The sequence below is a fragment of the Chanos chanos genome, chromosome 13 (genome assembly GCF_902362185.1).
Source record: "Chanos chanos chromosome 13, fChaCha1.1, whole genome shotgun sequence".
Lineage (NCBI taxonomy): Eukaryota > Metazoa > Chordata > Actinopteri > Gonorynchiformes > Chanidae > Chanos > Chanos chanos.
This window is the reverse complement of record NC_044507.1, coordinates 12,350,385-12,371,442: the sequence shown is the minus strand read 5'-3', so window position 1 is coordinate 12,371,442 and position 21,058 is coordinate 12,350,385. Positions and strand designations below refer to the sequence as shown.

Below are 21,058 nucleotides of genomic sequence, written 5' to 3'. Positions count from 1 at the left end.
GTATGCATCACAATAAGCTGATCAACAGCTTAACTATATATATTTACATATGAATAGTCCCTATTGAAAAAACTGACTGAAAAAAAGGTTAGGTCATAGGTCAGTTTCTAAGATTTAGTTTAGGCAGAGATGAGTCTGATATAAAATTGACAGGTAATCTCTACTTCGGATTTCCATTCACACAAAGCTAACTTTTTCACATTAAAAAACCAAAGCTTTTCCTCTCAGAAATGAACAGTGTAAATGCACGGATATGAACCTAGCCCATGCATTCCATCAGTCGTTACAGGTGAAAGACTTGGATTGGCATAGTATTTATTATTTCAATTATCCCGACTCCTGAGAAAAATTAACATTACTGAATCCTTTAAAGCGAAAAATGAAACAGTCAAACAAACGAGTACCTAAGATCATACAGTTAGGCACCTAAAAAACAACAACCAACATCTTCAAAGCATTTTCATCTTTAACAACCAAGAAAGAAAAGTTTGATTAAAAAAAAGAGAAATATTTTATTTTAACAAGATATTTATTAGACACTACAGATGCTTTTACTGAAACGTCTTATCAGGGGTGCTTTTATTTATTTATATATAACCAATTCAAACCATGTTTAAGACAAGTTTCATACTACACATGACCACTACAATATATATATATTTATATATATATTTATAAAAAAGGTATAAAACCAATTTTTCGAAACAATGACAGAGAATTAAGTTGGATATTATGCTTGCCTCATCGTTTTTAGTAAAGGAGAAGAAAGGCCCAGTTCTCACTTGTCCAACCGTCTTCCATCTTCCTAGCACTGCTGTCTGGCTTAACTAATATCCCTATACCACTGGGTGTGCCGCTGTACAGCAGCCCACAACAAAGCAGATGTTTTGTTTGAGTTTACAATGTGACCGCACAAGAACAGAGTTCAAAATAAAGAAACAAAAGGCAACAAAAGCCTCTGCTCTATGTACCCAACAGGATTCTGATTCATTTTCATCTGCACACACACACACACACACACACACATAAAAAAAAAAAAAAAAAACCCTTAAACACACCCTTGATTTGAAGGTTGTATAAAAACTCAGCGGCACCTGGCTTCAGGCTACATGAATATATTAATCACTAAAGATGCTGACTTCATTTCCTTTAATACTCTTTTTCTGCCTTATCAGTGGCTCACAGCAAAGACCACTATCTTACTGTTCTCCCTCACAAATTATAGAAACATAGCGGATTTATGGTGCCAGTGCCAGCAGTTTTACGAGCTGTAAGTGAGAAAAAGAAACCATACTTTCGTTCATCTAACTGATTCACTAAGACTGGATCCAGACTGGGTCTCCCAAAGCTTGTGATTTAGCCATGTTTGTCTCACAGCTACAGGCGGTAGCCATTACCACATCAGCTGGGACAGCAGCTGGTAGAGAACTGGACCAAAAACCATTTTTTTTTTTTTTCCCCTCCCATTACTTAATAATCAACTGTTCCCATAACACTAGACTTAACATGTCAGATGTTATGTCATTCAAAGTCACCTTTATATGTGCTGAGTTTGTATCAGAAATTATTTATATACAAGCCAAAAAAAAAAAAAAAAGAGAGAGAGAGGAAAACAGAAGGAGAGGAGAAGCAAAAATGAAAACACTATACAACAGCAGTTTTGTATAACTGTGAGAAGGTCCGATTTAGCGTGGGTCAGTTCAGAGGTGATGACAGGGGCACGCTGCAAAAGCAGAGTAAGGAAGAAGGTTTGACTGGATGAAGAGGAGGGAAGAGGTGGAAAAAGGAGGAATAGAGTGGGGCGGGTGACGAGCTTAGGCCACGCCTCCTGTCTGTTGCTGGAAAACATCAATTGTGTCCTCGTCCTCCATTTCTAACTGTAGGGAGAGAAGAGCAACAGTCAGTCAGCATGATAAAACCATGGATCATGTGAGGACACCACAAAAGTAAGTCACACTGTTTGGGTGCTGTACATGTAGTGTATGAAAGCAGACTGACATGGCTTCAGGAATACAATGCATAAATCATAAGCCTGTAAGCCGACTGCAATTAATGGAGCAGAGTGACAAACAGAACTCAAACAGAAAGCAACCTGATATTTTCTTCAACATTGGCAGACATTGAGCAGTCTCCTCAAATGTATGCCATGAGAAAATTACAAGTGATAAGAAAATGGCCTGTGTGTGGTGCTTCACGTTTGCCCCAGGAAGCAGAATCCATTTCCCTCTTACCAGTGTTCTAATCAATAACTTAACCTGCAGGATTACATAACTTCTGAGGACAAATTTAGGTTTGCTTGAAAACGGACAGTTTGAAAGCAAACCAGACCCAGAAACTGCTACACTAACAATTTAGCAGTGGTGCAAACAATACATGTGAAAATGCCCCATGACTGCGTGTAAAATGCATTGAGTAGAGAATCTACAAAACATTCGGTACAGCACAATTCAGTCCAGGACTAGGGTTATGCCATTTTTCCAAAAAAAACACAGTGAAAAATATTTATTCAGTATGATTACATGGGTACAGTGCAACAAAGTCGCCAACCAAAACCCTTTATATAATCTAGATAAACTGACGTTATTAAGGGCTCCATAGTTTACACTGTATTGTTTGTATAGGGGGGTACAAAGCAATTTAAAAGACTAAACAAATCCAAATTTGGTTTAAAATGAGAAAAGAGCAACCTCTTCACAAATATCCAAATAGGACAAGTTGGGTTTGATGTACTAAGGAAAAGAAAGACAAACAAGCAGTCCAGCCCCACACATAAAAAAAGAACTTGTATAAAATTAAAACAAATTCTAAATCATATGGGTAACATATAACTCTATACATGCTGTATCAGATAGGATACCTGTGCAGGTGTGTCTGACTCATTAATTGGCTGTCCATCAAACCGGAATCGAATTTGCCTCATCGTCAGTCCCTGAAAGAGACACAAACAACACAAATTTGCATTAGGTTATATCAGAGAGCACCCACACACTCCTCAGTTGTAAAATACCAGAATTTTGCTTGCACTGCAAAAGAGTTCCAGGTTTGAATATTCAAATGTGAGAAATATTTAAAAACACCATGGTGTGACTGTAGCTCATTGTTGTTTTTGTTTTTTGTATTTGTTACGTTCCTGATAAAAAACAACCGTGGGGCTATGAGTGCAGTGGTTTCACCAAGCTTATAAAGACTGCCCTACTTCTACAACAGGCTGTGGTTGTCATAAAAGCAACAGGATCTGTGAGATAGACAGGGCACAATGAGATTAAGCACAGTAGCACAGAGCAAAAAGACCTCGCTCTTCGACCCACAGAGCAATGCCAGAGCAGCTCCTATATGCCATGAAATTCCTAGTACTAAAGAGTTTTTGTCACAGTTTTTAAGTAACAGAACTAAGAATTCTACATGATATAACCATCTTTCTCGACTACATCATAAAGGTCACAGTTAGCATGTGAATTTCCTTCAGCACATTGAACAAAAAGTGTTTTCATGAGTGCCGTTCTCACAAACAGTAATATCAATCTTAAACACTATTTTTACAGACTTATTAGGTAAACACGAGAAATCCTGTGCTAAAGCAGACCATGGAATACAGAGACGAAGCTGACTGGAGTCATGGTGAACATAAACCCAGACTTTCAAAACAAATGAGGGAAGGGTAAAACTATCAAAACATACTCAAGAAAATATGAATAGTTTCCTGGCAAATAAATCTTGGACGTGAAGAAGAAAAAAAAAATCAAACAACTTTTAAGTTAAAAGGACAGAGCAACAAGTGAGATAAATGTTTCAGAATATCCTGGAAAGACTCTAATCTAACCTTAATACACAGGGCTGCAGTGAGGAGAGTCATAAGTGGTATGATTAAAATAACAGTGTAGTATCCATAATGTTCCCAGGATGAGAGATGATAAAGACTGGTTTAAACCAGCTGAGTGTAATCTGGCGGTATAACTATTATAAATGCTGCGTTCCAACACCAAGGTTCCCAGTCAAGCACTGTTACGAACACAACGGGCCGTGTTCTGGGAGGATGAGCTGGGCAGAGTACCCGTCTGTCACTGCAGTTCTGGGATTCCTTACATCAGTGGGGAACCTGAACAGTTGCAGGCAGGTCCAGGGAAACAGCATGGGCCTCCATACAACATGCTACCATCCCGGGGAAATGCTTACAAACTGGTGGGTGAAAAGAGGCAGTGGCCTACTTCACATATAATGGAGGACACATGTGCCTCCTGGATGGGGAGGGTATGTAATCGTGAGGACTTACTAAAAAAAAACAAAACCACCACTGTGCTGTCTGTACATCATGTAGGAGAATGTAAATGAAACTCAGAAGCATGTTTTGGTCTCTCATGCATGGGGTTGTAAGTATGCAGAGGCATAACTGAACATGGACACGCTGAGGTTTGTTTTCATTTTTTACAGGAAAGTTAGGAGAACACTGGTGTCGGTTCCAGGGATCTTACAGTGCATTTACAGTGTGCGTTACATAAAGACCATTAAGCATAAGGCTGATCAGGGATAAATAAGTTGATTGTTTATACTTTTTTGTATGAGCCAACAAATAGCGCCCACTGAAATCTGAGGTGAGACTGATTTTTTTTTTCCCAACAGAACAAATCCTTACAACCAACAGAATGATCTGAGCAGTCACTGATAGAACTTTGTTGACCAAGAGGACAACCAGGAAAATAAAGCATTCATAATAATGTATAATAATGGGCAGTGTGGTCATTGAGGTAAATGATTTATGGATTCTCTTTGACATATACAAAACTGGTTATATAGATGTATCTACTACTTAAGCAGTATATAAATCTGGTGATGGGGAAAACCATTTATGTGGGTAGCATACAGTGTAGATCATACCTGTCTCTCACAATATGCCTTCATGAGCTTGCTGAGGGGTGTGTGCCTCTTAATCTTGAACTGCACCACTGAGCCATCCTGTCCTGCCACCTTCAGGTTGATGTGGTCATTGTTTTCAGTCTTCACTCCCTCCTGATAAATAAAACAAGTGTATAGACTCCATGGACCATCAGAATTGCTACCAAAAGGACACTACCAATATACTGCTTCGTGTGGTTCCATTTAACGTCAATTAACTTATTCTCTGATACATCTGGATTCATGTCCCTTCTGCGTAACAGTGTCCATTCTTTATACAAAGCTGAAACTTCACGAGTACGTTCTGAAATCGCCTTTAACTGTGTAACGACATATCTGGAGGGGGGTCACAAAACATAAGACCATGCGCTTGGGCATGAGCGAAGGCCTATCAATGTGGTGTCAAACTCACTAATCAGTGACACCACAAGCGTAAATAAATTAGTGTTATCAACACAGTCCTCAGATATTTCAGACACACCGTATTAAGAAAGACTTCGATGAGCCACGGAAAGATATCATCAAAAACTCCGAATCGGATCAATCACAGGTACTACCTTAAATGCACTCCGTAAACGAATCGCTCTGTTGTTGCTCAGAAACCATCGGTACTACAATGAGTTAACGAACGGGGTAAATATTAATCTTACCGGCGACTGAGTTAGCTAGTTTGCTAATTTAGCATCTACAGATGCTGCAAGAGATTAGATAAAAACGCCGACTAAAAACAAACTGCAATGAAAGTTTTCACAGAGTAAATTAGAGCTTTTTATACATGCGTCTAACTTTACAACCGAATGACCTGGATGCTCCAAAAACTTCATAAACGTGCGGATGCTTCATATGACCACATTAATTTTACTAGTCAATTAGCTAGCTAGCTACATAAGCTAACTACCCGCCTAGACAAGCGCGTTCACATTTCTTCCGATGTTTCTAAAGGAGTAGTAGCAGTATTTATCCACTAAGCGGAATATCCTTTCCATCTTAACCCAACATATTTAGATTTTTACATTTTTTTCACATTATCTTCAATAGAAAAAACTGATGTGCAATCAGTTATTGTACATATCACTCACCTTAGGTTTTTCGTCAGCCATGGTTATTGTATTTGCGCTTCTCTACACTGCCACACAAAGACTCTGAGAGAACGCGCACGTACGCGCCCCCGATTAAAAAATCAGTTGTACGTGCGCGGCCACGAATAAACGCGCGTTCCCAAAGCTTCCTCCTGATTGAATGAGGTAGGGTCACGAGATTGCCAGAAGGGGCGGGCGTGTACGTAACGCGCGTTGGAGGAGCTTCACTATGGCCGTGCTGTAACACGTGCACGCGCATGAGGTGTTCTTTATATAAAATGTTTTCCGAATTTAATGTAGTTCAAACTGCAGTATTCATCGATTTGTGTGATAAGTGACCAAGATTACTTTTAAAACACGAAAACGCCAGATCTAGATAACATTTAAGAGTCCAAGGTATATTTTAGGATTTTTGTGATCCAGAGTGGCCATCTTGTTTCTGTCATGGAGAAAAGCATTTCAGTAGAGCCTTGAAAGGACCATATTCAGCAATCAACATCAGTGTGGTTACTATTCTTTTCTCTTTCTGAAGTAACTAACACAGCACTAAAAGTTAATAGTCCACTGAAAAGTATTTCAGTGTGATAACACTTAACAATCAGCGTTTGGTATTTCCACACCATGTGCATCATCATGCAGGAGTTCGGAGGCAAAGAAAGAGGAATATTGTCTATAAAGTTCATTCTAAACATATTACTGTTAGTCCCATGTGAATGCAACTTCCAATACACAGAAATTTATGGGACGTAATTAACTTAAGTTGGTGAAAAACAATCATATAACAAAACTTGTAAAATTATAAAGTATTCTTGATTCTTAGATGATTAATTTTGTGATCATCCGTAGAACACCATCCTAACTCATTTTGCGCTGTTGAATTTTGAGCAGGCATTTGCAGCACCCCCTAAAAGCGTGAAGACTTAGGTCCTTCTATGACAGTGTGTGGAGGCGCCTAATTCTTATGGATAAACTGTGCGAGGTGATGAATGTTTCTCCAGCAGATCTTCTCTTCAGCTTAAATACATTTTAAAGAGTTGGTAATTTCGGTGAAATGGAGGAGGTAGATGTGGAGCCGAATATCACTGTAAGTGAGCATGAAATCCTGTTTTTTTTTTCTCCGTATGGTTACTGCTTGACATGTTGAAGGTTGAGCCAGCTAACATTAGCTACCACTACCGAAGTTTAAAATCGTCTGATGTCATTACGTTGACTATTACAAAAAAGACTTGTGTTGTGCATCAGATATTATGGAGCGGAAACCTTACGCTTTCATTTTATTTTTTTCTTAACTGAGTGGTTTTCTCATCATCAAGTAACATCGTTGTTGTCACAAGGATAAAGAGCCAACTTTGGGCGTAATTTAAACAATTAAAATTTGATTAACTTTTTTCTTTAGTTGATCCCTGGAGTGGATTTCAGACACAAACATCTGGGATTTGTGTGGGGCCCTGGAGATATCGTGGTCTATGAGACAAACTACACAGAAAAAGGTACTGCAGCAGTCAGAACTTTAAAACGGAGTGTGTAAGACGGAGACTCGAAACTCGATATTGCATTTACTCCTAATTTACCCGTCACTACCAGACTGTGCCAATTGTAACCCCTCTTTTTTTCCCTCAACCATCAACGATTAAGGTGGAGGACCTGGAGGGTCTGGTCGGCCCGCCATACATGTGGTGAGAAAAGACGAGGATATATACTCCCCAATCTTACGCAAACTTTTCAATGAGTCCCATCACATCTTTGTGGATCTACAGAGGATTAAAAAGGATCTACCCAGCAAGAACAAGAAACCACAGTAAGATAAGGTTTCTAGCATCTATGAACATCTGTCTTAAAATTATAGACATGAGAGAGACTGTCGTCCTTTCTTTGTCTTTTTAGATTTGTCAGCATAAGCAAGAACTACAGGTCTGTGATAAGGGCTTGTATGGAAGAGCTCCAGCAGATTGCAGGTAATTTCCCTGTAATTGCACATTTGAACAACCTCATAATGCCTTTGAGCGCCTTGCAAGTTTTCTGATGCCCATTTGTCTTCCCTTTTTTGATCTGTCTCTAGTGTCAACGCAGGACGATTCGTTATCTACACAGTATGGCAACCAGGTATGAGTCAATAATGATTACTTATTGTGCCAGCCTCTTTCACAGATACGTTATAAGGCACAAAGCTCTGGTTTGGTATTTTATGTATTACACTGTCCAGAGTGGGGGGGTTTTATATCAGCGTGGGCCTGTTTCTCCTCAGATTTCCATTTTGCTTGCTGTGGAGCTCATTTGGAACCTGTGTGAGGTGCTTTTCATTGATGCCGCACCAGGTACGAGTGTATTACTGTAGGGCTGTCTGGTATATGCGTGATTTCAGACTGTGGCTTTATTTGTGATCTGCTTTGCAATAAGTGTTAGATGTCAGCAGTCAGAATTTGAAATAAACCAAATCCAAGAGCATCTCCAGCCGTTTGGCTAAATGGAGAATGATCAGTTCAGAGAGTTGAGCTGAGTTCAATTGTTTCTCCAGCCGGCACACTACTGCTTCACCTGCTGGACTGGGTGCGGCTGCATAAGGTGGATGTGGATGTCAAAGCCAGGGAGATTCTTCAGAGCGATAGCCCCACAAAACATCCAGCCTACTGGGATCTGGTGTGTACTTTGTTCTCCTGAGCTTTGGCTCTTCTACCCCATTTATTCCTAAACGAGTAAGGATTGGCACTGGTTCCCCTCTCACTCACTTCCTCTCTTCTTGCCTGGGGGCTCTCTCTCTCTCTCTCTCTCTCTCTCTCTCTCTCTCGTAGGTAATCAGTTTTGTGCTCCAGGGAAGAATGGACGAGGCCAGGCAGGTGTTAATGAAGCAGGCATCTTTACAGCCTGCTGCCAGACCCATGTTTAGTCTTATGGACAACCTGCTACACAAAATGCCTATATTTAATGTGAGTAGATTTTCTCTATTTGCACAAAAAAGTTAATGAGTAGTCATTTAAAGTACCTATTTCCACAAATTAGTGCTAATTGTCTCCTAAGAGACTCTGCACAGTAAATACTGTTTGTGTACAGTCTGAGTTCTTGTTGTTTTAAAGCTCGTGAGGACATTAATTTCTCCCACAGAGATCAATAAAGAAAGTCTATAGTAGTTAAAAAAAAATCTTTGTGTTTCTTTGAGATCATGTTGTCATTTAAGGGGTTTCTTTCATGTACACCCGCAGCCCGGCGGGACTCAGACGCTGACAGAGTTCGACGTTAAATGGAGACACTGGCACGAGGAGTGCGATCGCTGTCTCCAGGACAGCTCATTCGCTAGCAACAGTCACCTAGAGACAATCTGCAAGGTGAAAACCCAATAGCCTTGATCATTTCTGTCTTGGAAAAAAAAAAAATCAGTTCTGGCGATTGCCATTTTTGAATGCAGTTTCTGACAGTAACCTGGGCTCACAGTGTCTCCCAGGTTAACACATGTAAAATGTGGATGCATGTAAAGTGTCATTCTCTCCCTTATTTCTCAGATTCTGGTTGGGGATGAAGACACGCTGCTGGAACAGAAGGAACTGTTGAGTACCTGGTACCATTTCCTGGTAACCAGACTGCTCTATACTCACCCCACGGTTAAACCCACTGATCTTCATCACTACGCCCAGGTAAAGTCTGCTCTCTCTCAGGATGATGGACAAACAGAGAGAAATGATTTTTTTTCCATATTAAAAATGTTAATTTGGTGATGTAATGGAGGTTTGGGGGTTAATTATTTAAGAATTAAAAGCAGTTATTTTAAAATGAGCTCTTGCATTATATTTACTTTCATGTTTTATTTAATTTGGCTCCTCAAATATTAAATATTTACTTGTACATAAATTAAATATATTTATGTAATGTACAAAATATTATACTAATTCATAATACTTAGTGAATAAATATTCATTTCATTTGCAGAGTAAAACTGAGAGCTATTGTAAGTACCACTGTGTAATGACTGATTAGAGTAGCGTGACTGTAAAGGTGATCATTCTTATGTATGGGTTCGCAGTCGTGCATGCACATGTTTCTGGGCACACGGAATGCTCTGGAACCCCTTGACAGCATCTTACTGGCTGCTTTTGAGTTTGACCTTCACCAAGTCATCAAAGACTGCAGGTAGGAAACCCACCTGTCGTCAATGTCCCATAAGTGTTCTGATCAAGACTGACGAGACACAATATGTGATTTCACTCTATATTTTTTATTTTTTGACAGCATTGCTCTCAACAACTGGTGGTTTGTGGCCCATTTGACAGACCTTTTGGACCACTGCAAATTACTGCAGTCTCACAATCTGCAGTAAGTCCCGAACACCACCCGTATCTCTGTGCCCAACACTGACACCTTCCCACATGTTTAAAACCTTGTCTGTATCCCCTTTTTTTTTTCCTTAGTTTTGGTTCCAACCTGAGGGAGTTTTTGGTGCTAGAGTACGCCTCTGGACTCTTCACACATCACAGGTGAGCTGCGTCCCATCTCTTTGCCTGTCTGTGGAAACACAATCTGCCGTCGAGCGGCAGCAAAAGAAATTGTTACTGTGCAGAAGTGTGCTCCGTCTTCAAACTGACCTGTGGTCTCTGTCCCGTGTGTCAGTCTCTGGCAGCTGGCAGTGGATTACTTTGACCACTGTCCTGAGTTTGGGCGTGTGTATTTGGAGCTGCAAATCGAGCGAGTGCCGTTAGACACGGAACGCAAAGCGCTCAAAGTACTGCGAATCTGTGAGCAGCGACAAATGACCGAACAAGGTAAAACCGCTGGGTCTACAAGTTACGACAGTGTTTGTTACATGCTGTCATTTTTCTACATCGAGCAACTTTAGGTTATTAAATATAAAATGTTTAAGAGCAATAATATTTTAGACTGATTTATGATCGTTCATCATCTTGACCCTGTGTCTTATTGCGAAACAGCTCTAACTACCTTCCTCAGTATAACTCTCCCACCATGTGGCTGGGCTTTTATATAAATATATATGTGTGTGTGTGATATTTGTCATAGTGCGGAGTATCTGTAAGATCATGGCTAAGAGAGCTCTGAGGAACAGCCGGCTAGGTTCTGCTCTCTCCTGGAGTATCAGAGCAAAAGACGCAGCGTTCGCAACACTCATCTCAGAGAGGTCAGGACTCGAAGCTTCCTCTGTCAGAGAGATTACACATTCTGGCAGTTAGCCCTAATGCTGTTGCTGGTGATAACGTGGTTTGCCATATATACAGAATCAGAAAGGTGTTTGTAATTGGCAGCAGTGAGCCGTAAAACCTGCTTTTGACTGTCATAACCAGGTCGTGTTTGGGTCCTCAGGTTTCTGCAGGATTACTGCACGCGAGGTTCCTTCTCCGACCTGGACCTCATCGACAACCTGGGACCCGCCATGCTACTCAGTGACAGACTCACTTTCTTAGGTAAGGGGAGGGAGGGGGGGCAGAGAGAGACAGTCTGATGTTCAAGGCTTCTGATGCCTCGTGACTCATCGCCGGAGTGTCTCCGTATGATCAAATGTTCCTCTTTGAGGGAAATTACTGAATGCATTCTTCTAGCGTCACATGTTTTGGTTTTGAGCTAAATTGGACTAGGAACGGTCATTAGCGAGTGAAGCACAGAATGTTATAACCTGAAGTTTAAATGTACTGTCTGGAATGTGGGGGGCTGTTTACTTCTGTATAGCATGAACTCACAGTGACATTCATAACCTAACAGTGCTGCTTTATATATTTATTAGGTTCCCTTAGCAACTGTGTATTTAAACGATATTTAGGTGACACGTGTGGGAAGAATATTACGTAGGCCTGGGTGAGATTGGTAAAGTAATGTAAAGTGCGACCATCTCGGCGTATCGCGTCGTATGATTTTGGTTTCGTCCCTTTTACAGGAAAGTACCGCGAGTTCCACAAGCTTTATGGAGAGAAACAGTTCACTGAAGCGGCAAAACTTCTCCTGTCTCTGATGACAGCCAAAATCGCCCCCCGCAGTTTCTGGATGACCCTGCTGACTGACGCCTTGCCTTTACTGGAACAGAAAGAGGTAGGTGTTCAGACACTCTTCTCTCCAAATTCAGCCACAGACCAACCCTGGATCCAAAGTGCTTTTGGAAGTCCGTCACGTAGGAAAAGCGTTTGTCTGACCTTTATCTGAGCCGGACGTGACTGTTCAGTAATTTGGCTATCTCCACATCTCATCGTTTAATTCATCCACATCTTTGACAGCAGTCTTCTGATTGGTTCAGCTGTCCCAGATCATTCACTAGACTTTTCTGAGGTATCTGTGGAGACTGGTTGCGCATTGTAAATCATTCTTCTCAAATTTGGCTTTGAAGGTGATCTTCTCAGCAGAGCAGACACATGAGTTAATGTTCTGTCTAGAGGAGCTGACCTCAGAGAAGTGCGACCCCAACCCTGATCAACCAATGCAGGTAAAAAAAACAAAACAATTAATCCAACATTAAAATCAATGTAATCCACAACCAATTACACGTAGTTAACGTCATAATAAGAGCGGGAAGTAACTTCCATATCCCATTGAGTTGGCTCACTTATTCTCTTACTCACACACCTTTTTTTGGTTGACTTTGTTCTAGCATTGTCACCATCACTAATATTTGTCTAGGCTGCTGTAACTACAGAATCCCTCTGGGATCAATAAAAAACTCATCTAGCTGTCTGCCTTTTCATGGTTTGTCTACTAGTAGAGTGAATATAGTAGAGTGATGTGTTGTACCTGTAATGTGACTGTGTGTGTCTGTTTGGATGTGTTAATTCAGGATGAAGAGGTGGAGTCCACAAAGATTGAACTGTTGCGACTGGCGCTGGCCCGTAACCTAGCCAACGCCATCGTGAAAGAAGGGACGGTGGAAGCCTGAAAAAAAAAGTCTCCTACATTCTAAAAATCTCCTTTTTTGTTTACTGTACATAACCCAAATCCAGTTTGATATAAATGTGATCTTTGAAAATAAATGTTTTGGTTTGTTTTTCCATTGTTTGCATATACTGAATCCACACCGTATGCTTTGAAAGAAATGCTTTAATTTTCATGCAGCAAAACAAAATTGCACATTTGAACCTTGTACTGTAGAAAGCTAAAGACCCTCACATCACATCAATAATAGATACATCTATGTACATGGAATTTTGTAGTCTTCTGATGATGGGTCCAGTCAGAGCATTCGGAATTCCAAGATTACAAACAAAGAGAGAAAAGGGAAATGGAGAGAAAGTACAGGATGGCTTAAATAATTTTATTCATACTTCATGATCTCTGTCTACGGCAGGAGTTACCTCATTAACAATTTCTCTACGCCCCAGGAGGACTAAACATGTTGGACAGCATATATGAACTCTAGCCCTGCACTAACATACATGATTGAGTTAAAACTAATCACTGATTAGCGTTGGGCTTCACTACATCATTCGATGAAGAAATACTGCCCAAAAAAAACCCAGAAAAACTGTCTGACTGAAACAACATACTATTGCACTTTGCTTACAACCAATACTGCCTGGGGAACTGAAATAGTAAAATGAATGGCTGTTACACAAGGTTATCTTCGACCTAATTCTTCCCAACCCAAAATATTTAGCGGGCAAAGCTGTCTCGCTACGTCGTCATTCAGGAGTTGACTCCCTGAAAAATCGTTCTCGCTAGTAATGAGTTGTTGCTTTTTTTTTTTCAGTTAGTCAAACGCATGTCCCCGAAAGCAAGTATTTCCTGATTTGATAAAGCAGTGGGGTTAAATGTCATCAGCAGTAAGAAATGACATGACATTAAAAAAAGATACAGTTGAGGTGATGACCACTGAAATCCTGACCAGGAATGAACGAAACCGCAAACAGCAGCAAAGAACAATACTGCTACCCATACACACAAAGGGCTCAGATTTGCATTCAAGTACGCAGAAGCATGGCAGGATTTCGTACTGTACTAATAAAATGAGTTTGGTATAGATTTGTGAGTCAAGATTTCAGGAGGGGCCTGCACTGTTACGTACCACCCCAACAAATCACTTAGAGCCTTTCTGTAACCTTTTGGATTTGCGCCATAATTACAGACGATTTTGTAAGCAGCAGTTACCACTCACAAGTATTCAGCTGGTTGCTTGTATTACATGAAATTTCTGTTTACCACTGTGGAGATTCAGACAAGTAAGTTTAGTACTTGTTGAGCAGTCCTGATCTAGAAGAGTAATGTGAAAAGGAATGTAATTTTACATGAGAGCCAGGACTGGCTTCAGTTGCACCGAAATCACTAAAGCTCTAGCCCGTAACGTAGTGGTTAACTCTTATAAAAATCAATTCTTATCGCTCTTTCTAAGATGTACCAGTGGCATGGACCACAAGAGAATGAGTGTAATTCATCAAACTTTCAAGTTCAACCAACCAAGGAGGGTATTTCACAAAATGAATTAGCCAGTTAGTCAAGTAAATCAACGTTGTGACAAAGTTTAGGATTATCCAGCTGGAATGCTCATCTTTTTTCCCTCTTTGACAATCCTTTTTACTTCTGACTTCAAGTTTACTAAAGTTTTCTGCATAACTGAGAAAAAATATATTTGTGAATAACATCCAAGTTTTTTTTTTTTTTTACTAGCAGCAGTAAACAAAAAATAAACACATATTGCACAAAAGACCTGATAAATAACAAGATAGTCCATCTGTAAAAAGCTAAAAATAAATACATTACAAAATAAAAACTTCAGTTCCTAGTGTACCCAAAGTCATCCCCATCCACTGAAATTGGTATCTGCTTTCTTTTGAATCTACTGTAACGGCAAACCAGTGAAGAGTCTGCTCTGGGATGGCTTCCCCTGGTTTAATACTGTGAACACAGCATGAGCACAATGTTGTTCTTGGATTTAAAATCATGCACACTGTGAATCTGCTCTCACTTGTTATGTTCGGCTCATTTCAAGAGCTGACTCAATGTACTATTGCGAATAGCAATATGTGTGTGTGTGTGTGTGTGTGTGTGTGTGTGTGTGTGTGGGGGGGGGGGGGGGGGGGGGCTATCTGCAAGCAAGAGAAAAAACAGTCAGTCCTCTGATAATTACTCAAAACATTACAACCATATAAAGGCAGTACTATGGTAATCCTATTATATAAAGAGACTTTGTGGCCACAAACTCTTAGCCTCCCTACTATGCATTTTAAGCTAAGCATTTCGTTTAGCGATGTCATATTGGGCTCGGTTTGGTCATTTATCAAGACTTAATGTTGGTAATCGTATTGGCTTTAAAAAATTACTTACACAACAAATCAACTAACAGACAGCAGGAATGGCTGGGTTACAGTGCAAGCGTGGAAACACTTTTTAGCAACACGCCACGCCTCAGCACACCTGTCCAGGGTGAAACGGCCTGTACCAAAGCGGGATGGGTATGCCTGGATCGGGCTCAGCAGAAACGGATGGATACGTTTTCCTCCGGTGACTTTTTCTATAGGTTTCCCCATCTTTCTGCAGGAGGAAACTGGTCCACCTCTCCAACCTCAGAGTACTGCTTCTCTCCCAGCAGGAACATTAACTTATATCGCAGACGTACCTTCTCCTGTCAAAAACAAATCATGGTGTTTAGTGATAAGTACAATAAGCACTATCACATTCATCTTACTAGTAATATACTTTGCCATGTTCGTACTAGGAAGGATCAGAGGAATTAGTAAACTGAATACAAATTTTCTGTTTGAACACACTTCAGAGAGACTTCTTGAAATTCTTTCCACAATGGTGTCTGTGAGTCCGGTTGACTGACCTTTAGTGGGTTAGCTAACAGCATGACCTGAGTGATGGAGGCAGGGGGCAGGATGGGGTTAAAGGCAGCCAGCTCTGTTCCTGATGGAGGTTGTAGCTTCACCTTCATAGACTGGGAGGAGAATTCAGAAATGTTTAAGTAAAAAAAAAAAAAAGAGAGACCATATAAAAAAACTAAGATGTTTTGTGCAGACTTTTAGCAGTAAAAGAGGGTATTGGTATCCCTGTGAGGGGAAACTGTATGTATATGTTGGAGAGAGTTAAAGAGAACATATGAGTGCATTTGTGTATATACCTGAGTCCATGTATTTTTGTGGCGTGTGTGTGTGTGTGTGTGTGAGCATGTATACCACAAGAGAGTGAGTGTGTGCATATGTCTGTAACTGTGCACATCCTAGCAAGTTTTTGTGTGTGTGTGTCTGTGTATGTGTGCGCGTGGTACACACACCTTGGGCACAGCGGCCTGTAGGACCACATTCTGCACAGGCAGTGGTGCAGTGTTTAGCATGGACACCACAATCACAAGCACATCTGGCCGCCCAGGTGGACATTCAGTGGCAAAGTGCAGCAACACACGTACCCCATCTTTATCATACGCTGTCACAGGCAGCACTTTACCTGTGGAGGGTCAATGCCATGATTGGTTTAATGAGGTATAGAAAGAGGGTCCTACATGAGTATGTAGTAGGAGTTATGATAGTTTACATAGAATGTGCACCGAGAGTTAACTCTCACATTGACTGAACTGTTCTGATGAAAACAAACCATTCAGAACTTGAAAAAATGCATGGTCAGATTTTCTGTTCATTCCTTCAGCTCTTAAAACAGCGTCAAACAGTCACAAAAAGCTCTGTTCTAAAGTAGTAGTGTCAGTGTCGCCTAAGTAAAAATACTGTTATTTTTCCAGTTTGATGAGAAATCGTGTTTTGTCACAAGTCCACTACAAAACTAAAGCCTTGATGATAGATCACTCCAAAATTGCACTGGGATGATTTATCTCCACGCTGACTGGGCTTACTGGGTTTGATGGCATCCAGTGGAACATGCACGTTGGCCAGGGATGTGTCTGGGACTCTGGCTGGGCTGCTCTGGAGGGAGGAGTGCATAGGGGACAGAGAACAAAAGAGAGGACTCCCTGGCATGGAGCTGGCAGTCTGGGCCTTGGTGTGAGACAACGCAGGAGACCCTGGTGCCACGCCCCTCTGGAGAAAGGGGTTGGTGGACGGGCCAGAGACGCCGGCTAGAGACGGCGGCATGGACCCGGCAGCTGTTGAGATCCCAAAACTACAGCTGGCCTGGCCAGGCGCGCTACGTAAACCAAAGCATACATTGAACATCTTCAGTGAGACGGCACATTAAAACGAGTGAATAAATACCATCGTTTACGCTTTGCTGAAAAGTAGTAACTGCTAATTTAATGATACTAACCAAGTAAATCAAAATATTAATCAGTTACCTCCTGAGTCCTCCAAAATCCAGCATAGAGAGATCCTGTAAGCCATGAGTGGAGGCAGTGGTGAGGTTTGTAGATGTTTGGACAGGTGGAAACACAGGGGCTGGTGCTGATGCAGCGCCAAACAAGCTCACGGCTGGCTCAGGAGCCTAGCAATGAGGGAGGAGGTACTATTAGCAATAGAGTTAGGAACATTATTGAAGATTTTACTGAGAAAGGAAAAGAATGTTCCAGAAAAGGGCACCTGTAAGGATGTCCACTGACTGGATAACTCATCCAGCTTTGGTCTGTTTGGAACAGAGGGAGGATCATTTAATCCTGTCAAAAATAGAAATTGTTGAAATTTTGAATTACTTTTGCTGCTCCTTTAAAGAGTAAGTAAAAAAAAAAATTAGACTGTCCTGTCAGATTCAAAGCAAAGCTGAGTAAAATTTACATAGGAAATACCTAGGGATAGCAGCTCATCATCAAGCAAAGAGAGCGCTGTGGACTGTGCAGTTCCTTGGTGACTAGGACTGCTTGTCTGACTGACATGGCCTCCAGCCAATCGTCGAGGTGGAGGTGGCAGCACTGGGATGGAGGAAGAGAGAGCATTGGCCGAGGGGTCGCTGGAAACTTGGGGAGGCAGAACGTTTTGAGGAGGGGAAGGTTCATCAAGGCCAGCCAGATCAATCAATGTCCCCGTTGTTTCACTGCCTGCGTTCCCTGAACGACAAGATAACAAAGAAAAAAGGACAGAGAGGGTGAGGGTGGCGGGGGAGGGTAATGCTTGAATCTTTTGCCATGTTAGATAGCAAAACTGACGACGCAGGTGAAAAAAAAAGAAAAACCTATTTCAAGGTCTCGCATTGTAAACACATAATTACTATGAAATGTGAGTGAGAATACTAATGTGGTATTAGTGGAATCCGTTCACCTTCACCAGCTGCTGTTCTGGGATCTTCACTCTCCCCGTTGTCTGTCTGCCCTTCGACTATCCTCTTATAAGAACTGATGACTCTGGAGAGATCATCGTTTGCCTGCAGAATGTCACCTTCAAAACAACAGACATCAGCTCAGAGTCAACTGACAACATGACCACCCCAGGAGTGACAACATAAATTCAACACCACTCCCGTTTTTATTGTTGTTGTTTGTTTTACCTAGACTCATATCATTGTCCTCCGTTTCTGTGGCTAGTTTGTAAGCAGTGCGTCTCAACTTATCACAACGATCGTAGAGCTCCTGGAAACAAAGGAGATTCATTCAGAATTAGATTTCCACTGCTAATTTAATGAAACTGAACTGAACCTGACAAATCCCAGAGGCGAAAATCATTTGTCATCACCCAGGAAGATACTTCACCAGACACTGAGAACACAGTTACATAAAGAGGTCCTTCTGAGAGTTAGAGATACACACTATGGGTGGTCCCAGATAGTACCAGATAATTAGTTCATTCCTATACTGTAATGATATAACATCTTTTCTAGTATATATTGTCTAAATGAGAGGTAAACGAGAGTACACAGTGATGGAGGAATGTGAGGAATCTTGTTTCACCTTCATGAGTTCCCTGTCAGCGTCTGAGGATCTGTCTCTGTCATAGTGAGACAACATTTCGCTAAGAAGCTTCACGTTATTATTCACTTCCTCCAACGTGTTCGCCCGTTTGGTCAGCTTCTGCATCCGTGCATCATCCTGAAGCCAGAAAACGCTCTCATTACAACAGAAAAATCCAGTAAAATCTAATTACACAACTTAATATGATTTGTACTACTGATTGAATAGAGGCACGACTGTCATCACCTTTTTTGGTTTGGAACTGAACGTACAATCTGACTTTCTGTGATCATTATCACAAAGCTGACTCACACCTCTGTGGTATTACAGGTAGGTATTATATTTACCACTTCTGCCTTAGTCACTTGGATGAAAAAACAGTGTTACGTGGCAAGCGCAAAGCTCTTACCTCCTTCACCATGTTTTTTATGAGTCGGTTAGCTTCCTGCAGGTCCTCTGGGTTTTTGCTTCTCAGAAGCTCTGCCAACAACTACAAAGAGAAGGAAGAGTGAGAGAGCCAGTGACTGATTTCACTGTGTGAGTCAGTGAATGGCCGAGTGAGTGAGTGAGTGAGTGAGTGAGCGGGTGGGTGAGCCAGTGCCAGCAAATTCCTGCGGCCACTATGCGTTTACTCATGAACCCCGTTTTCCGTTTTACCTTCCCCATGTCTTCATTGTCAAACACTGGGTTCTTGGGGCGTGTGGGAGGGGATGGTATCAGTGTCTTATCTACAGGGAGCTCAGGGTCGGCGGTGATAAGCCCTGTGGAGAAAATGCGAACTTCACATTATTCACCCATAACAGCCTCCGAGACCACTGATTTACAGAGGTCATGTAGAAGGAAATACTGACACATCAATAGGTTAGCAAGTTTTTTTTTGTTTTTTTTTATTTTGTTCCGTTTTGCCGTTGCTCGTTACTACCTTGTCTCCGCAGCGTTTGATAAGCGTCGCTTATTTTGGCCTCATTCGGAAAAGCGACCGTCCAGCTGTACAACATCTCGATAATCTTTGTTTTCACCTTCTCTGAGACGCTGTCTCCCATATACTGAAAAAAAAAAAACAAAAACAAAAACAAGCAGCACAAACCTGTTAATACATATAATCTGTCGAATGTGATTTAGTAAAGTTGTAAGCAGAGCACACAGTGTCAGATAAACCTACCTTGGGTGAAACCACTTTGATCAATTCATTCAAAAACCTATACTTTGCTACTTCATTATGAAATCTTCTCCCACAGTTTTTCATGCATGCTTCTAAAACCTGCAAAAAAAAAGACAGCATGTGACACACAGAGACATTTGGTGACACAGCGATACATAATGTGTATATTAAAACTGATACTCACTGTTAATGCTTGCATTGCCTCCCATTCTTGGGGGGAGTGTATTTTGTGAACCAGCAATCTTACAGCAATCTGTGGACTGAACATACAAAATATACAGAATATCACTTTTGGCTAAAAGGCAAAGCAGAGACTTTCCATAGTGGTGAATAAGCCAGTTACAGTCTTACCCTTCTAATTCTTTATTGATCTGGTCACAAAATCCAATTATGTATTCCCAGTCCTCCTGTCTGTTGGTTGGGTGTGTGGCCTTATCTGATGAAAAGAAATATTAGGGTCAAAGGATTCGGCACAATACCTTCATTTTAGCTTGAGTCCTGTTGATTTTGATGATACCCTGACAAGAATGAGCGCTTACAAATCTGAGAAAATGTTTTCCCCTTTGTTCATACATAACGGTCATAGCGAAGTCATCAGTGTAATTACCGTTACCGGGAGCTTGTAGGTGCTTGTAAAGACAACTGTCTGATCGCTAAATAACGTCACCAATGCAATGCACTTGCTGAGTCTCAAATGCCAAAAACTATATTAATTTTGCAAATATATATATAAATTCGAATTACACTTTAGACAAGAAACTCAGAACAAATGGGCGCTAAGAATAACCAAACTTAAATGCGGCAATGATCAGATTTATGTTCCTACACTGGACTACACTGATTCGGATTCAGTAAACCCGTTCATCTTTCGTAGTGTTCAGGTCTAAACCTGGGTTACCAACACTGATCCCAGATCTGCAGCGCCTGACTGAGAGACTCAATTAGCAATGTTGCTGTTGTCAGGTGCAAGGAAACAGTCGCTGCATTTCATAATTACATTAAAGAGAGAACCTTAGTAGCATGTTATCAATACTGTCAATGTTAGATATAAATAAACTCACTTAGCCAAGATTCAAGCGATTCTCCTTCCTGGTACGCCATAATACTTCATCGCGTGATCCTAATGTAAACGAGATTCCCGAATGATCTGTGTGGTTCTCCACATTAGAGCGTTCTTCTCAGAGATTGATCATT

The 21,058-nt window shown here is 41.1% G+C and overlaps 3 protein-coding genes across 5 annotated transcripts; 1 reads left to right on the top strand and 2 right to left on the bottom strand.

Annotated features, from left to right (window-relative positions):
• Nucleotides 1-1,722: 1,722 nt before the first annotated feature.
• sumo2b (small ubiquitin like modifier 2b) lies at nt 1,723-6,053 on the bottom strand. 2 transcript variants are annotated; one of them, XM_030790033.1, is made up of 4 exons: nt 5,970-6,053; nt 4,873-5,004; nt 2,858-2,929; nt 1,723-1,877 (listed from the first exon to the last, which is right to left on the bottom strand). In XM_030790033.1, the coding sequence occupies exons 1-4, from the start codon at nt 5,988-5,990 to the stop codon at nt 1,815-1,817; spliced, it is 288 nt and encodes a 95-aa protein (XP_030645893.1). In that variant the 5' UTR covers nt 5,991-6,053; the 3' UTR covers nt 1,723-1,814. The 2 variants fall into 2 exon arrangements, with proteins under 2 accessions (XP_030645893.1, XP_030645894.1); XM_030790034.1 differs by lacking the exon at nt 2,858-2,929.
• Nucleotides 6,054-6,950: 897 nt separating this feature from the next.
• nup85 (nucleoporin 85) lies at nt 6,951-12,862 on the top strand. Of its 2 annotated transcripts, none has more exons than XM_030790560.1 (19): nt 6,951-7,053; nt 7,366-7,459; nt 7,611-7,767; nt 7,854-7,924; nt 8,029-8,072; nt 8,215-8,284; nt 8,485-8,606; nt 8,759-8,893; nt 9,167-9,289; nt 9,464-9,595; nt 9,982-10,088; nt 10,188-10,271; nt 10,367-10,432; nt 10,566-10,717; nt 10,971-11,088; nt 11,271-11,371; nt 11,839-11,990; nt 12,283-12,378; nt 12,727-12,862. In XM_030790560.1, the coding sequence occupies exons 1-19, from the start codon at nt 7,021-7,023 to the stop codon at nt 12,823-12,825; spliced, it is 1,956 nt and encodes a 651-aa protein (XP_030646420.1). In that variant the 5' UTR covers nt 6,951-7,020; the 3' UTR covers nt 12,826-12,862. The 2 variants fall into 2 exon arrangements, with proteins under 2 accessions (XP_030646420.1, XP_030646419.1); XM_030790559.1 differs by having other exon boundaries at nt 7,605-7,767.
• Nucleotides 12,863-15,333: 2,471 nt separating this feature from the next.
• Nucleotides 15,334-20,965, bottom strand: gga3b (golgi associated, gamma adaptin ear containing, ARF binding protein 3b). Its single transcript, XM_030790183.1, has 17 exons — nt 20,926-20,965; nt 20,216-20,300; nt 20,049-20,124; nt 19,865-19,963; nt 19,625-19,748; nt 19,360-19,463; nt 19,112-19,192; nt 18,703-18,840; nt 18,303-18,384; nt 18,083-18,193; nt 17,608-17,865; nt 17,405-17,478; nt 17,164-17,309; nt 16,726-17,015; nt 16,156-16,325; nt 15,709-15,819; nt 15,334-15,504 (listed from the first exon to the last, which is right to left on the bottom strand). The coding sequence occupies exons 1-17, from the start codon at nt 20,963-20,965 to the stop codon at nt 15,394-15,396; spliced, it is 2,100 nt and encodes a 699-aa protein (XP_030646043.1). The 3' UTR covers nt 15,334-15,393.
• Between the last annotated feature and the right edge of the window lie 93 nt (nt 20,966-21,058).